General features: G+C 41.7%; 1 protein-coding gene across 4 annotated transcripts in view; it reads left to right on the forward strand.

The window, feature by feature from the left end:
- PHACTR2 (phosphatase and actin regulator 2) overlaps nt 1–16,052 on the forward strand; it is a 146,863-nt gene that overhangs the window by 42,646 nt on the left and 88,165 nt on the right. For all 4 annotated transcript variants that reach the window (XR_826280.1, XM_010851469.1, XM_010851467.1 and 1 more), the window contains exon 2: nt 367–534. Coding sequence is in view for 3 of the 4 variants with exons in the window: in XM_010851469.1 (XP_010849771.1) it covers nt 367–534 (168 nt within the window). In the remaining variant the exon portion in view is untranslated. The remainder of the gene's footprint in view (nt 1–366; nt 535–16,052) is intronic.

The raw sequence follows: 16,052 nt of genomic DNA on the forward strand, positions 1-16,052 counted from the left end.
CCTCCGTCTGTGGGACTTTCCAGGCAATACTCTACTTCTGCACAAAAATATAGATGTGGTTGTTACAGATGGATTCAGCTGTGTTTTGCAGACCCTTATTTATCTGGCCTTAACTTTTATGTAAGTCTTTTGCTTCTTTTATGTTACCTCAAAATGCGTATCTAAGGGACTATAATTTCTGAGTGATTGATTTATTGATTGATGTTAGAGGAGAGCTCTACCAGAAGGGAAATGGGGCAAAATAAACTTTATGTGAAATTCCAGTTAAAGTGGGTATGCTTACTTTGAACAATGCAGGAAGAAATAGATGATGTTGTTTCAAACTTTCATTACAGCTTTTCTCTGACTTGACTTTTCTTTCTACAGTTGATGGACTGGACAAAGCTTCTATAGCAAATTCAGATGGCCCAACAGCAGGCTCCCAAACACCTCCCTTCAAGAGAAAGGGGAAACTCTCCACCATTGGTAAAATTTTTAAACCTTGGAAATGGAGGAAAAAGAAGACGAGTGACAAATTTAGAGAAACATCAGCAGGTATGAATATCATAACTTTATTAAAGGATAAATTGTTACATTTTCCAACAGGTAAAAGATTGTATTTTGCAGATTTTTTTTTTCTGGGAAAAAAATTAATCTGTATTTGAAATGAAATTATTTAGTTTAAGGGTGATACAACTTAAGGTTCTGATTTGTCTTCTTTTTCTATTCACTTTGGCTTTTTAACATAATCTTGTTTTAAATACGTACTTGTAAATTCATATAAAAATTAATGTATAGGGAGAGGAAGACGAAATGGAAAATTAGAAGTGGAAATATTATTTGTCAGTATTATAGCTGCAAGTATCCATTTACATATATATACACTCTATTATCTCTGCTTAGTTCCATTAGCATGATCCTATTTGTTAATTAAGAATTTTTGAAATGTCTTTCAAATGTACTTGTTCTGTGGGCAAAATTTAAATGTCTGTATGAAAAAGAAATGTTGCTATATTTATTAATTTTAAATTTCTATCATGTCCTTAGGACAAATAAATGGTGTGTGTCCTGGAGGACACATAGTGTGAAAACACAGGTGTGAAAACTTTTTATTGTTACTTTATTTTGTGGATTTGTTAAGCCTTAACAATTATATTATTTAGTACCTTTCATATGGACTCATGGATGAAGTTGGCTTTAAATCTCAGGCCAGAATTAAGCTTGATTTAAACAAGTGTACAATGTCAGTGGTATTGTTTAAGGTAGAAAGACATTTTATCTCTTGGTGTAAGTTCAGCTTTTTCCATGTTTGTTATCTAAAATAACCCCTTCATCAAAAATTCCTCACTGTCCCAGAATCTAGTATCGCCCATGGATTACAGAGCATGTCTTACCAGTCTGTGCGGAGATAAGAGCTGGCCTTTAGTTCTAGAGCTGTGAAATAAAATGGAAAACACCACCAACAGCACAAGGGTATAAGACAGAGACACCAGGGCTTCCTAAAGAAAATTGTCTCTGCTGCATCTACAGCTGTGTCATTTCTTTGAGCATTTCATATTTAAAAAGTAGTAATGATACGTCCGTCTAGTCAAGGCTATGGGTTTTCCAGTGGTCGTGTATGGATGTGAGAGTTGGACTGTGAAGAAGGCTGAGCGCCGAAGAATTGATGCTTTTGAACTGTGGTGTTGGAGAAGACTCTTGAGAGTCCCTTGGACTGCAAGGAGATCCAACCAGTCCATTCTGAAGGAGATCAGTCCTGGGTGTTCTTTGGAAGGAATGATGCTAAAGCTGAAACTCCAATACTTTGGCCACCTCATGTGAAGAGTTGACTCATTGGAAAAGACTCTGATGCTGGGAGGGATTGAGGGCGGGAGGAGAAGGGGATGACAGAGGATGAGATGGCTGGATGGCATCACCAACTCAATGGACGTGAGTTTGAGTGAACTCCAGGAGTTGGTGATGGACAGGGAGGCCTGGCGTGCTGCAATTCACAGGGTCGCAAAGAGTCGGACATGACTGAGCGACTGAACTGAACTGAATGATACTATTTCTGGTATTTGTTTTAAAATAATCCTGGAAGGGAGGGGAGGATAGATGAAAGACGATCAGCCATAAGTTGGTAATTATTTAAGCTGGGTGATAGGTGTATGGAGTTTATTATTCTCCTATCTCTATTTGTGGGTATTGGAAAGTTTCTGTAAGAGAAAGACAGGCAAAGAAAGAAGACTTGTCTTAGGGGCAACAATGATAGCTTGCTTATTGAATTCTCTTCAGCTCCTAATTGGCTTCTTGGGTTAGGAGCAGTGGGAAGTGATGCACTGAGCCTGGTGCTAAGGCAGGATTTCTGGATTCTAGTTGAGTCCTTGCCACCAAGATGCCATGTAACCTTGAACAAGTTAGATCAGAGTTGAATGAGTTGAATGCTAATGTGCTTTCAGTCCCAGATTCTGTTGTGGGGCCTTGACTCCTTCGAACTCCTGTCTGGGCATCTTGTTCTGCCTTGTTCTTCAGTTGTAGATGGAATTACACTGGCCTTCTGAAGTACATCCCTCTCAAGTTTTCCTAAGCATTGGGGGAATCTGGCTTTTCAAGTTACAATGGAAACCCAAGATGGAAGTAAGGCTCTGGACAGTAGCAGTAAGAAGACATTGAAAAGAGGTGATGGACATCTCTTCAGTTGTCTCTCTTACCCTTTTCCTGAATCTCATCTGCTAACTTGTCTCCCTAAAGCAGAAACAGTTACAAAGGACTGCCCTTCATTTTTTTTGTCACCTCTTTTTATTTATTTTAATAGTAGGGAGGCTGTAACATTTCTACCAACCCAGAATATTTAAGAAAAGTCCATTTAAACAGCACTAAGTGTTACTTTATATTATCCCATATTTATTGAGGATACCCTATCCATCTTTGTATTGTTTCCTTTTCAGATTCACACAAGATTTTATATAAGTTGAGCACCAAGAAATTGTTTATGAATATGCTATTTCTAGTTCCTAAGACTACTGAATTACATTAAAAACCCGAGAAAGTTATTAGATACCTCACTGGGTTGTTTTTTGTATTTGCATAAAATTGTGACATAACAGAGTGAAAACAAGCCAAGTAGATGTGTTAATAATTCATTGTGAATTTTTCTGCTGCATTTACTCACATCATATCTTTTTAAACCCATATTATTACTGATATTTGGCTCGAATTTCCTAAGATGTTATCAAGTGGCCCAAGAATTTTGCTGTCACCTTATATATAAACATATGTATATATACATATGTTTATTTTAAGGCTTCAGTTTCTGCTGAGCTTTATGGAATGTATTAGTAAAGCCTAAAATAAAGGGTGGAACAAAATGGTGTAACATGTTTTTTTCACATTGAGGGAAGATGTCACATTTAGAGGAAGACTGATGTATTTGGAAATAATAAGAGAAAGGTGTTCTCTTCTTTCATACATTGTCTCAAGCAGTGAAATCTAGGGGTCTGGATATGACCGAGGCCATCTGCAGTCAAAGATCACCTTACGCAAGATCTACAATATTTGGGGATATGAAAGAAGATTAATTTCTTCCAAGAAAAGTAGCTCTTCTTTGTTTTGCTTTCTTCTAAACTCTTGGCTTTAGAGTCATAAGAATGTGAACCTCACTGTCTTCCTTTACACAGTGATTATTACCACTTTTCCTAGTTTGGGTGTCTGTTGTAGGAATTTTCTAAAATTAATTTTTATTGGAGTACAGTTGCTTTACAGTGTTGCATTGGTTTCTGCTGTGCAGCAAAGCTTTGTGTGTATATATATCAGTCATGCATATACATATTTCCTCTCTTTCTTTGGATTTCCTTCCCATTTAGGTTGCCACAGAGCGTTGAGTAGAGCTCCCTGTGCTATACAGTAGGTTCTCATTAGCTATCAGTCTTATACATAGTAGTGTATACATGTCAATCTCATAGGGTGTATATATCCCAATCTCAAATTCATCCTACCTCCCTTCCCTTCTTAGTAGCGTTATGCTTGTTATCTACATCTATGTCTCATTTCTGCTTTGCAGATAAGTTCATCTGTACCATTTTTCTGGATTCCACATTTAAGTGATACTACACAATATTTGCTTTTCTCTTTCTGACTTGCTTCACCCTGTATGATAGTGTCTAGGTCCATCCACGTCTCTGCAAAGACACAATTTTGTTGCTTTTTATGGCAGAGTAATATTCTATTGTCTATATGTACCACACCTTCTTTATCCATTCCTCTATTGATGGGTGGAATTTTAATTGGTGGTAGGTAGGATGCAACACTGATTTATTAATTCCATGGTAATAAATGTCATTGTTCTCACACGTTTATGGCAGTGGAAGTTAAGAAAGGTCCTGTCTTCTGCCTGCTTGATCATCCTTGAGTCAGATTAGATTTGGAAGGTTGTCTTGTCCTCTTAAGGCAGGCTGGGCCTGTGCCCTGACTTCAAGTTCTCCGGGCTTGTTTTATAGCAGAAATTTACTTGTGTCTTCAGTTCTCTTTGGAACGATCTGTAGGCGGTTGGGTTTTATGGAAGAGTAGTCTTTGTCTATTTACTCTCCCTCAGTGATTCTTTCCTTCACTTTTCATCTCCTGAGTGAAAGGACCCTTCTTGGGTCCCACCTAAGCTCTGTCCCTTCCCTATCTTTAGAACTTGCAGTCTCATTCACACTTTTCCCCTACATAATTATTTCTTCCCCTTTTTGGGGGAGGGAGGTAGGTAGTGGTAGCTGAGGTTCCTCCCTGCTTTCGTCTCCCCAAAGCTGACAATACAAACAAGCCCCCTATCTAAACATGGCTGTTCCTCTTCTGCATGGCTCTTTATGACCAAGACCAAACGTCTTGAAAATCGAGCCTTTTTCTCTGCTTCTGCTTCCTCCACAATATCGCTTTCCATCTGCCGTCTGCCCCTGCACCCAGCACTTACTCCATCCAAGCCTCCCAATCCTGACATTCAGTGTTACTCTCATTTTCATCCACCTCATTCTCCACCACTTGTGCCTTTACCGGTGTGCCTTTCTTCTTTTACAAAACAGCTCTTACTGACTTTCAAAAGATGCCTTTATTTTGGTTGTCTTTGACTTTTCTTTCTCTTTTGTCCCCTCTCTTCCCCTTCCCATTTCCCCTAAACCCATGGGAGAGGTTTGGTACTTGTCTCAGCCCTTCTCTTTCTGTGAACGTACCCTTCCTCACCCCACTCTCTCCTCAGTGTGCACATCTCTCAAACCCAGGTTCCAACACAGGCCCAGGCACAGTGACCCAAGTACCTGATGGGCAGCAGTGCTTGAGGACCAGGTGTTAACTCAAAACCCACTCATGTGGTCTGTATGGTTCTATCCATACATTGAAAAGATGGTACATGCCAGGCCTCAATTAATTTCCTTCCGGATGTCAATTTTTTAATTAAAAGAAAATCAGATATTTTTGTGAGACTTTTCTTTTAAGAAACATGCATCAGATTTTGCTTTCACACAGTCAGGGGAGACATTCAGTTAAGTTGGACTGTAAGATTGCACAGTTAGACTGAGAAGTTTTTACAGTGAGATATTTTGATGTCTGAGAGCAGTGCTGTGACTATCTGCTGTATGCCCTGTGGTTTAGAAGAGAGGGTCTGTGGACCTCTGGCCACATTCAATTCTTCCTCAAACTTCTGAGTGATCGGGCAGGTGCCTGGAGTAGTAACCATCTAATTCCATTCCTCCCTAAAGGTATCACAAGATTTGAACAGAGTATGAGATACCAACAATAATCTTTTACGAGAATGATTCTTCAATACTGTTTAAGGCAATGGCACCAGAGATCTTACAACTTGATTCTTTATTCTCTTCAACACATATCCACAGTTAATGCTTAATATTGGCTTAACATCTAAAATGTCTTCACTTTAATATCTTTACTTTTCCATGAGAGTTGGACCATAAAGAAGGCTGAGCGCCAAGGAATTGATGCCTTTGAGTTGTGGTTCTAGAGAAGACTCTTGAGAGTCCCTTGGACTGCAAGGAGATCAAACCAGTCAATCCTAAAAGAAATCAACTCTGAATAGTCATTGGAAGGACTGTTGTTGAAGCTGAAGCTCCAACACGTTGACCACCTGATGTGAAGACCTGACTCATTGGAAAAGACCCTGATGCTGGGAAATACTGAAGGCAAAAGGAGAAGAGGGTGGCAGAGGATGAGATGGTTAGATAGCATCATTGTATCAATGGACATGTATCTGAGCAAGCTCCAGGAGATAGTGAAGGACAAGGAAGCCTGGCTTGCTGCAGTCCATGGGGTCACAAAGAGTCAGACACAACTTAGCAACTAAACAGCAACAGTGAACTTCTACATTCAGAAATACTTCTGTGTTTTGGGATGGTATTAAAATATGATTTCAGGAATAGAAACAAATTATTTTTAGTGAAGTGAGGTAGAAAATTTAAAGTTCACTTGGCAGCAGTAGTGGTCACCAGAAGGTTTCATTATGCTGCTGCTGCTGCTGCTAAGTCGCTTCAGTCGTGTCCGACTCTGTGCGACCCCATAGATGGCAGCCCACCAGGCTCCCCCGTCCCTGGGATTCTCCAGGCAAGAACACTAGAGTGGGTTGCCATTTCCTTCTCCAATGCATGAAAGTGAAAAGTGAAAGTGAAGTCGCTCAGTCGTTTCCAACTCCTATCGACGCCACGGACTGCAACCCCCCAGGCTCCTCCATCCATGGGATTTTCATTATGCTAGCCCTACTTATTTTTATCTGTTAACTTAAACTTTGGTTTTAGAGAGGAAAGGGATGATACCTGCTCTGAATGAGCACAGAGAGGGAGGAGACGGGGAGGGGGAAAGTTCTGTGTATAAATGCTTTCCAAACCAAAGCAGATCCCCCACCTTCCCCAATCTGGCTTTCTTCAGCATCCAGACTTTGACCATGGAGTTCTTTGATCTGTCCTTGCCTGTTGCTGTGTTCTACATTCTTTCAGGTCCTAAACCTGTGATTTATTTGATTTCTTTCCCCTTGTGCAGGTCTGTACTCTTGGCCTTTCTTTCTGTTTCTCCGTTATCTGGTCCTTATCACTGAAGGTCTCAATTATTGCAGGTTGCCTCTTTGCTCTACTTATGTGTGAGCCATCCTGGCGTTAAAAAGCTGTGGAATGCTAGAGGAGGCAGGGAGAGGCTGGGTTCTGGCATTAAGCCTGCCTATCGGAGAAGGCAATGGCACCCCACTCCAGTCCTCTTGCCTGGAAACTCCCATGGACAGAGGAGCCTGGTAGGCCGGAGTCTGTGGAGTCGCTAAGAGTCAGACACGACTAAGCGACTTCACTTTCACTTTTCACTTTCTTGCATTGGAGAAGGAAATGGCAACCCACTCCTGTGTTCTTGCCTGGAGAATCCCAGGGACGGGGGAGCCTGGTGGGCTGCCGTCTATGGGATCGCACAGAGTCGGACACAACTGAAGCGACTTAGCAGCAGCAGCAGCAGCATAGGAGGAGAACCTGACCCAGCTGGTGAGGCTGACAGGGAAGATTCAGGATGGCGCAGGCTGTCAGGAACCCTAGAGTAATCAGAACAGTGTTCAGGTCTCAGATCAGCAAATAGAGCAATGGGTCCTTCACAACGAAATGGCACGTGCTCCATCAGGAAGGGTAACATAACAGAGCACCCAGTGAGTGAGGCTGGGCCGTGCAGGCAAGCCTTAGGAGCCAGTGTGTTCTTTATTTACATGGTAGCATTCATGGGCAGATGGTGCCGGAACCAAAAAGACTCAAACAGGCCTCACCACCCCCACTTTTTTGTTGTTGTTGTTAAGGAACCAAGCAATAGTGTAGGTAATTAGGACAGGAAGTTATCAAAGGATTCAGGACAGAAACTCACTGTTTGAAGTGGAACGCAGGGGATAGGTCTGCAAGAGTGGCCTCCTTAGATGCCAGACCTTAGATACTGGAGCTCCTCTTAACTACAAGGACAGAGCCCAAGAGTTGGGTGGCCCAAGAGATCAGGGATTATTGTGGATTTGAGACTAGGTGGGGAAATCTCTCCCTACCCTCCCGGATCATCTTGTGTACCACTCTAGGAACTCTGCCTTGCATGGAACTTTGATCCTTTGCTTCTTGCTCAACAAGTGTGACTGGACTCCACATTATTTCCTGAGTGAATTCCAGCCTCTTCAGCTCTTCTTAGTGTAATTCAAAAAGACCTTTCCTGCCTTATCTTTCTGCTATTAGTCGTTTGCTTTGGACTTCCGTCCCCTCAGGTCCCTCACTGAGCGTGCCCTGAGCCTCCGTGTCCCCAGGCCTTTCTTCTTGCTCTTCCCTCTTTCTCTGAGCACCTTCCTCCTACAGCTGCACCTGGGGAAAAGCCAGACCTGCAAGGGTCCCAACCTACCTCTTCTTTCCATAAGATATTCTTGTCCTTGATTGAGCGTCATCTAGTAGGAACCTCCCCTCTTGTGCTTATCCTTCTGTTAGGACGTGTGGACTTGGCTTCTTTCCTGGTTTAGGTGTCTGCTACCAATTTACTATGTAAATTATTTAAAGGAGGCGACTTTTTCACTCATCTTTGCCCCACTTCCTGTGCTTTACATGGTAATTTGAACCTGGTATGTACTCTTAAAATGTGCCTTGAGTTGGTTATTTATTGACTGTCCACTATAACGGAAACAGTCCTGGGTGCTTTAGGACTTTATAAAAGAAATTGAAAATTGAAAAAATATCATGTAGAAGGATGGCAATAAATTAAAATACAAACCGAAAGCATGTATGCACAATTGCAACTATGTACAACTATTAAAAAGCCAATAAAATAACTAGGGGAAATTTTATCTTTTTATCCTTATTTTAAAAGTTACACTCCTAAATGAAGAAAATCAAGACAGTTTATTTTCATTATAATTGTGACTTTTATTTGTGTTGCTAGTAATGGAGAGGGAACGCCTGTCTTAATTTTCAGATAATGTTGTTGCAAATTATCAGCCTTCTAGGAGTCAGGGGCTTGCCTTGTGGCTCAAATGGTAAGGAGTCCACCTGCAATGTGGAAGGACTCCCTGGGTTTGATCCCTGGGTCGGGAAGATCCCCTGAAGAGGGAATGGCAACACAGTCCAGTATTCTTGCCTGGAGAATCCCATGGACAGAAGAGCCTGGTAGGGTACAGTCCATGGGGTCGCAGAGTCGGACACGACTGAGCGACTGAGCAGCAGCAGCTAGGAGTCAGAGTAATTTGCTCAAAGTCATCTGGTAAAAACTTCAGTTTACTAAAGGTACTCTCACTCCCTGATGATATAATGGCTTTGTTTTTATTGAATGCTATATGTGCCAGGTTCTGCTATAAAAACTTTATTCCAGTTAACTCACTTAATTCTCAAAGGTTATGCAGTTTAAATGCTGCTATTATCCCAGTTTTACTGATGAGGACACTAAGGCCAGAACATTCAAATGACTTACCCAAGGAAACACACCTAGCAGGAGGCAGAAGCAGTAACTGAACTCAAGCAATATGGTGCTACAGCCAAAAATCTGTACCATTACACTGTGTGGCCTCTATGGAAGATAACTTCATGTTCAGACCAGTAAGAATTGATCACTGAAGGATGATCCTAATTCCTGGATATGCTTCTGATACTGGAGCTTTTGCTTTAAGAAGGATTTGGTCTAAAGAATTATTTTGGTTCTACTTGCCTACCCTGATTTCAGGCTGTGTACACAGAAAAATGGTTGACAAGGATCAAAATTATGTTTGGTTCAGTTAAGATACTGTTTTTTGTTGTCATAGAGGCATAATGTTGCTTATGGTGTTTACTTCCTATATCTAGAAGATAGGGCAAAATTAGAGGATTTTCCTGGGGTAATATTTGTTCAGGACTGGTCTGGTTGCATGAATAAATGACAGAATTTTGATTTTATGTCTTGTTCCACTAAGAAGATGAAACTGCCTTCATGGATCATTCACTTTCACGTCATATTGGAGGAAGCGAGGAGACTCTTTCACTTTTCCCAACAAACAGCAGCAGAAAGAAGTTACATAGCTCACAAAGACCACACAACACGTCCTGGTCCATGTAGGTAGGGCCCCTTGCTTACATGCTAGACAATACTCCTGCCCTCTCAATGGATGTTTATTGAGCATCTACGTCTGTTAAATGTCAGGCACTGTTGCAGACTCTTGTGATACAGCAGGATCAAGAGACAAACCGCCTTCTCTCGTGGGATGTACATTCTAGCAGGAGTAGGAGGCAGAGAGTAAACTCAGTGCATTACATGGTGTATTATAACATGAGAGGGAAAAGAGAAAGCAAAGATGAGGAATGTGGGAAGGAAGTTTCAGTTTAAAATGAGGTTGTCAGGGACTTCCCTGGCGATCCAATGGTTAGGACTCTGTGCTTCCACTGCAAGGAACTTGGTTTGATCCCTGGTTGGGAAACTGACATCCCACAAGTCTCCCCATGCAGCCAAAAAAAAAAAAAACCCTGAAACCAAACAAACCAAAAAAATGGGATGGTCAAGGAAACTTCACTGGGAAGGCAATATTTGAACAAAAACAAGAGGGAAAGAAAGAAAAGCACAAGGAAATCCTATTAAGTGATCACATGAGTTAGAGATAGCATGTGTTTTCTTCTACCTGATAATAGTGTTAATATATTTTGAGTAAAATCCAATATAAACTTTATCCAATAATTTAACAGTTAAATGCTTTCACATTCATGAACCTCACAGTTGCTAATCTTGATGTCTGTTGTTGGCATCCTAGTTCTGAAAAAAATCACGTAATTTTACTCTACAACTCTACTAGAAGAGAAACAGGAACCCAAGAAAGGGATTTAGCTCTATAATACAAATGTTTCATTATGGCTTCCTTTCTTAAATTCAAATCTAAGAGCTAGATAGTCAGGCTTCATGGAGTCCAAATTTTGAATCCCTCATATGTTGATATTTTTTGGTGGCTCCAAATATCAAGTTCAAGATTACCTTTGTAAGTTGAAACAATGCGTTATTGCCTCAGTGATCAAACACCCCTTGTTAGTGATGTCCCCCGGAGAAGGCAATGGCACCCCACTCCAGTACTCTTGCCTGGAGAATCCCATGGATGGAGGAGCCTGGTGGGCTGCAGTCCATGGGGTCGCTGAGGGTAGGACATGACTAAGCGACTTCACTTTCACTTTTCACTTTCATGCATTGGAGAAGGAAATGGCAACCCACTCCAGTGTTCTTGCCTGGAGAATCCCAGGGACGGGGAGCCTGGTGGGCTGCCGTCTGTGGGGTCGCACAGAGTCGGCTACGACTGAAGTGACTTAGCAGCAGCAGCAGTGATGTCCCCATATTTCTGGGTTAGAGTACAAGGAATGACAAGTAAATACCCATTCAGTTTAATCCACAATACACCTGAAACCTGGGACTATTAAGACTCATTCCTTCCAAATACAGCCAAACACTATTTATTGTTACTGAATCAAGACACCTTCTGAGTTTTCAATGGAAATTTTTAATGGAGAATTTCAGGGTTGTAAAGAACTTTACCAGTCATCTAGGTCTGTCTCCAAGGAATCACTCTTGGCTACAGCAACCCTGATAATATATAGTCAGTTTCTTCCTGAGATCCTAATCCCTAGCTCTCATTATTGAGGATGTTTTCTTTTATATTGTCCTGAAACAGATTCTCTCCGGTTCTTCTAACTATCTATCCATTGGTGCGTGCATGCTCAGTTGCTTCGTCATGGCCAACTCTTTGCAACCCTGTGGATCATAGCCCACCAGGCTTCTCTGCCCATGGGATTCTCCAGGCGAGAATGCTGAAGGGAGTTGCCATGCCCTCCTTCAGGGGATCTTCCCGACCCAGGGATGGAACCCAGGCCTCTTACATCTCCTGCATTGGCAGGCGGGTTTTTTACCATTAGCACCACCTGGGTACTTATCTGTCGATCTGTCTCCTAATCACATTGGTACAAAATGGTCCTCCCATCTCTTTCTGAAGTTCTTTAATCCCCTTAATCTATTTTCAATTTAGAGTTTCTCACCATACTAAATTGCCTAATTATTCGAGTAGTTTTTATTGAGTACCAGACCTACTGCCTCAGGTGCTGGGTCATAGTGGGGAACAAGCCTGACAAGTTACCTGCCTCTCATGGAGCCTACAAGGTAGCCTGTGGGTCTGGCCACACCTCATGTTCTCAGTCTTGACTGTTTTAATGCCAAGATAACATGGTAACTCTCCCCCAAATTCCTATTATGGCACTTTAGCATCCACATTTTTAATATTTAGAATCAGTGTCCAGAAGAGAAATTTATCCTGTTATTAAAGTGGTGAGAATTTGTCAGTAGGAATTAAATATCTTTTAAATGTCTAAGGAATTGAAAGACCCCCATTGACAGTCTATGTTACATTTACACTCATTTGATGTTCTATATACAGAAAAATATCACCCAGATTCTCCTAGTTGGGTGATCTGTTTCACCTCCTTATAACAGTATGTTGTATGTTCTTTCTAGGTCTCCACTTCTACATACTCTCTAGGACGTGTTCCCCCCTAGTTCTGTGCGTTTTCCCGCAGGCATTCACCTTCCTGATGGTGTCCATCAAGGCCTGCTCCCTCCTGACCTCTCTTTTGTATCAGATCTGTCTCCTTTGAGCCATCCAGAATCCTGTTCCACCATGCCTCAAAAATTACTTTCTGATGCTGATACCTCATAGCGCTTTGTTATTAATATCCTACTTTTATTGCACCTATTCATACTGTGCCCACTCTTCTGGATGCAGTTTGCTCTGAAAACACTAGAATTCTCCACTCTTGTTTTTTATGTCCACACTGCTGTCCTCCAAGATACCTGATTTTATGCTATTATCTGAGTTGTTTTTCCTGCATCCCTCATTCAACTTCAGTAGACCAGCTCAGTCAGTCTCCACCCAGTGTATCATTTCTGTGTTCATGGAACAGGCCCTGTGTCCTGCCAGGCCTGACATTATTGTATGGATGTTATGGTCCAGAAAATCAGCCCTTGTCTCTGACACTATTCGTTCAAATGGCTGTTCACAGTCTTTGTTCGGTCTTTGCATGTCATGATCTTCAGCCAGAAGAGCAGAAAACCACATCTAGTCTTCCATACATTTCTGTTTCCCCCTCAGGACTTCTGATGAGATGGGGCTTCTAATTGCTTCTAGGAAGACAATTATTCCTATTTTTAAAAGATCAGTAGAGGAAAGTTGGTGACATCTTGGCATGTCCTCCTTTGTGTCCTAAGAAACATCATGAAAAGCCAGCCCTCCTTCTGCTGGGCCACACAGTCCACGCATCAGTAGCAGTTCCTGGGTGACTGCGGCTGGACTCTTCCTGCTGGTTCTGATCAGTCCCCTTCTTGTTCATTCGTACAGCAAACCTTCACTGATCTACTGTGAGCTCAGATCTGTTCCAAGAGTGGGGGACACAAGAGTTAACAGAAAGGGCAAGTTCCCAGGCTTATGAACTTTGTCCTGTGCTCTTTGCTTTAGTGTGTCTGGTACCACTGTTCTCGTCTGTCTCTCTGACCTGCTGTCCAGCCCCAGATCTACAGAACCCGTCAGCTCTCCCCTTCCTTTGTGTTAACTTTTTCCTCTTCTAACCTCTCAACTGCTGTTTTGATTCCTTTTTTTCTTCCTCAAAATATTTCTCTTTGTAACTTCCTTAACTGTATTATTCTCCCATTTCTTCTAGATATTATTCACCTTTTCCAGAGCAAAGGGTGATGTTCCCCAACTCCTTTACTTTCTCATGTGGGAAACGTGCTTTGTATTTATAGCTCTATCGGTGGCATCTCTCCAAGGAAGAGAAGCAAAGGTCACAGCCCAGAGATCACTGGAATGGTTTCTGCACAGTCCAGACCCCTGGGTCTCAAGGTTACCTGTAGTCAGTTTTTTGGCAGCTCCTCTTGGAAACATTTGCTGTAAACTTTCCCCAACAAACCGGGCCCCTTGGAAGGAGGCTTTTTACAGAGCGCTGGTTTGTGCTTGCAATGTCAAACCATACCTCTTTCAGAAAACATGAATAGGATTTTTATTTTCCGAAACTTTTCCCTGCCTGGCCTCTCTTTTGACTGTGGTCTTGAGTCAGTGAGCCTGTATTCCACAGGAAGATACTCTGTTTCTTCTGACAGCTGTGATGGTGAACTCCTGAGATTTTCTTAGAAGTGGCTGTAGGAGGCAAATATGCAAAGGAACCACCAGCTAGTTCATACTCTGTCACAGCGTTTGTGATCAGGACTTTCTCTAAAGAGGTCATTTTTTTGGCCATTCACTACTCTTGCGTTTTCTCTGGGGTGTGTGTGTGGGTGTGTGTGTGTGTGTGTGTGTGTATGTGTGTGTACAGTGGCAAACCGCTCCAGTCTTCTTGCCCGGAGAACCCCATGGACAGAGGAATCTGGAGGACTGCGGTCCATGGGGTCACAAGAGTCGGACACGACTTGACGACTGAACCACCACCACAGTTTTATGAATGTTTAAAAGGTGTTTTTTGTTTTTTTTTTGATGCGGACCATTTTTAAAGTCTTTATTGAATTTGTTACAATACGTTTCTGTTTTTTGTTTTGTTTTTTTTTTGGCTGCAAGGCATGTGGGATCTTAACCTCCCTGACCGGGGATTGTACCCTCACCCCTTGCATTGAAAGGCAGAATCTTAACCACGGGATCACCAGGGAAGTCCCAGTCCTGTGACTTTTAATGCATGTATAGTTTGGGTAACTACCACCATAATCAAGATGGATCACGGTTCCATCACTCCCACAATCTCCCGTGTACTGCTTCTTTATGGTCAGCCCTGCCTCCTCTCTACCCACCCCCTGACCTTCTGACGTCTGGCAGACACTGCTGTGTTCTCTTCACTGTCATCTTGTTGTTTCAAGTATGTCATTACACATGTAATCGTTGATCATGAAATCTCTTGGGACTGGCTTCTTTCACTCAGCAGAGCACCTCTGAGGTTCGTCCCGGTTGTTGCGTGTATCAGCTGCTCCTTGTGATTGGTAGGTCGTATTCTTTGGTATGAAGGTCGTAGTTTGTTTATTTGTCCACCTGTTGAAGGACTCCTGGATTGTTTCCAGTTTGGGGTAATTATGAGTAGAACTGCTGTTAACATTCTGTAAAGGTTTTTGTGTGAACAAAAGTTTTTCTTTCTCTAGGGAAAATATGTGGGAGTAGATTTTGGGTCCTATGTTAAATGCGTTTTTAACTTCATAAGCAACTGCCAAACTATTTCCCAGACTTGTACCTTCCTACCAGCAGTGTCAGAGAGTTCCAGTTGCTCCATATCCTTGTCAGCACTTTGTGTTATCGTAATTCTTTTTATTGTGGTGAAAACATATCATACAATTTATAATCTTAATCATTTTTTTTAAATGTACAGTTCAGTAGTAAGACACATTTACATTATTGTAAAGCAAATCTCCAGGGACTTCCCCAGTGGTCCAGTGGTTAAGAATCCACGCTTCCACTGCAGGGGCACAGGTTCGATATCTGGTTGGGGAACTAAGATTCCCTCATGCCAGGCAGTGTGGCCAAAATAATAATAAAAAAGCAAATCTCCAGAACTTTTTCATTTTTAAGGCCTGAAATTCTGTACCTATTAAACAATTCCCCTTTACCCCCTCTCCCCAGTACCTAGTGATCACCATTCTATTTTCTCTTTCTATTATTTGACTCCATTAGATACTTCATATAAGTGGAACCACAGAGTACTTGTCATTTTTATAGCTGTTTTATTTCATTTATAATGTCCTCAAAGTTCATTCATGTTGAAGCATGTGACAGCATTTCCCTCCTTTTATTTTATTTTATTTTTTAAATTTTATTTTATTTTTAAACTTTACATAATTGTATTAGTTTTGCCAAATATCAAAATGAATCCACCACAGGTATACATGTGTTCCCCATCCTGAACCCTCCTCCCTCCCCATACCATCCCTCTGGGTCATCCCAGTGCTCTAGCCCCAAGCATCCAGTATCGTCATTTCCCTCCTTTTAAAAACAGCATCGTATTTCATTGCATACACATACCACATTTTGTTCATACAGTCATCAATGGGTATTTGGGTTGCTTGCATCTCTTGGCTATTGCTACTCTGAACATGGATATGCTATCATT

Source organism: Bison bison, unplaced genomic scaffold (assembly GCF_000754665.1).
Source record: "Bison bison bison isolate TAMUID 2011002044 unplaced genomic scaffold, Bison_UMD1.0 scf7180017864303, whole genome shotgun sequence".
In the NCBI taxonomy this organism is placed as follows: Eukaryota; Metazoa; Chordata; class Mammalia; order Artiodactyla; family Bovidae; genus Bison; species Bison bison.